At 65.1% G+C, this 1,801-nt stretch overlaps 1 protein-coding gene across 1 annotated transcript in view; it reads right to left on the reverse strand.

The window, feature by feature from the left end:
* Positions 1–1,801, reverse strand: part of LOC111733871 (SH3 and multiple ankyrin repeat domains protein 2-like) — a gene marked incomplete at both ends in the record, with an annotated part of 143,662 nt that overhangs the window by 75,175 nt on the left and 66,686 nt on the right. The window contains one exon of the mRNA XM_023526001.1: positions 1,633–1,746. Coding sequence (XP_023381769.1) covers positions 1,633–1,746 — 114 coding nt within the window. The remainder of the gene's footprint in view (positions 1–1,632; positions 1,747–1,801) is intronic.

The raw sequence follows: 1,801 nt of genomic DNA on the forward strand, positions 1-1,801 counted from the left end.
CACCTGGTGGCCGGAAGAGCAAAACCGAGGTTTCCCCGGGGGAGATGGAGTTCCACGTCGAGGCCGCAGCACCCCACGCCTCCCGAGTCCCCGGCCTGCCCTGCAACGTCCCACGGTCGCGTGAGCCAACCCCTTAAAATGAATCTCTCGGTGCACACACATATCTGCATCCATACCCCTATCTACCTCCTACTGGTTCTGTTTCTCTGGAGAAGCCGGGCTGGTCAGCTACCAAGGGATGCCCTCCAGGCTGGGGACCATGTGGCCAACACCTGTGGCATTCAGGTCACATGCCGGCCCTGGACGAGGGGATCTGGGAGGCGGTGCTGGGTGCCTTCTGAGCCAGAGCCTGTCAAGTGGACAGGACCTCTGCATACCCTCACCCCGCACCTGCCAGCTGGAGGCAGAGTCCCCTAAGGCTACTGAAAGCGACGTGCCCTGGTCCCTGGTCACCCGGGAGCTGTCTGCTGGCCAGCAGAACCCACACTGCACAGACACCAGGTGGGAGAGAAACGTGGGCCACACTAAGCCGCCGAAGCTGTGGGCTCATCTGTCACAGCAGCGGACACGCCCGGCCAAACACATGCGGCCACGACACTTCGCAGTCAGATGACAGCCAGCCCTGTGGTGGCCGGGTCCAGTGCAACACCACGTGGCCTCCTCTCCAGGCACGGTGGACTGCGTGCACGTGTCCTGTCCCGCATCGGGAACCGAGCAGGACACAGAGGCGCGTCCTCAAGGGACCTGGACACATGGGGGAGGGGCACGCACACAACTAACTGGCCATTTCCCAGAATGCCTTCCTTCTCGCACGCGATGCCATTGTCACGTGCGGCACCTCGCGGCCAGTGCTGTGGGCTGAGGCCTACGAGAGGCGTTACCGTGGACACCGTGGGCATGCCGGTCCCGTGCACAGAATCACAGAGCCTACGCCACGCCCCTCCCCCGGCCCCGTGCATGCTCCGTCCCCAGCCTTCCGTGGCACAGGAGGCACAGCCAGGCCACCGGATCCCACCGAAAGCCAGGAGGCCCGCGGACCAGGCCCCGGCGGGAGACGCGAAGCCTCGCCTCACCCCTCTCGCATCTTCCCCGGCGCCGTTTTATGTAAGATGTCTCCTCTGGACGTTTCGGTCAGGTCCATCCGGGGCGACCAGTTTTAAAGCGGTTCTCACGAGGGCTCCGTTGGGGAGCTCTGAGAGCCGTGGGCACGGTTTGCCCTCGCGGACACGCGGGCCCTGGGCGCAGCTGCCATCGGCACACCCCACGGCCACGGACGGCGCCCGTGCCTTCTCGGGAGGGCCCGGGGGCAGCCTCCTGCAGGGCGAAGCCCCGGTTTACGAGACTGTACGAGATCGCCGAGGAGGCTCCACACATCGAATCAGCCTCTAAGAGCCCTTTCCCCCAACAGCCAGACGTCTGATCCACGTTTTCTGCAGTGTGAACGGAGCAGCCTGGTAACTAAAAGCTCCCGCACCGCCTGCACTAACCTGCGGTTTGGACAAAGCCAGGGGCCCTGGCTCGGTCTGCTGGAGAGGTCCTGTTTTCCATCTCTGCGCCTCCCTGCACCAGCCCTGTCCACGCCCCATCCAGCCGACGGTGCCACCCGGCGGGGCGGGCGGGGGGACGCCTTACCTGCCTGGCTGTCTCGGGGCTTGCACTGGACTTCCTCCACGCAGTCGGCCGGGAACCACCCGATGTGGCCACGAGCGCTGCCTTCCCAGAAGCCCCCTTCGCCGATGCTCAGAACTAGAGACAAGGACAAGAACAGTGTCAGTGGGGAGGGGCCGAGCCGGGAGGGCCT

The sequence above is a fragment of the Pteropus vampyrus genome, unplaced genomic scaffold (assembly GCF_000151845.1).
Source record: "Pteropus vampyrus isolate Shadow unplaced genomic scaffold, Pvam_2.0 Scaffold669, whole genome shotgun sequence".
In the NCBI taxonomy this organism is placed as follows: Eukaryota; Metazoa; Chordata; class Mammalia; order Chiroptera; family Pteropodidae; genus Pteropus; species Pteropus vampyrus.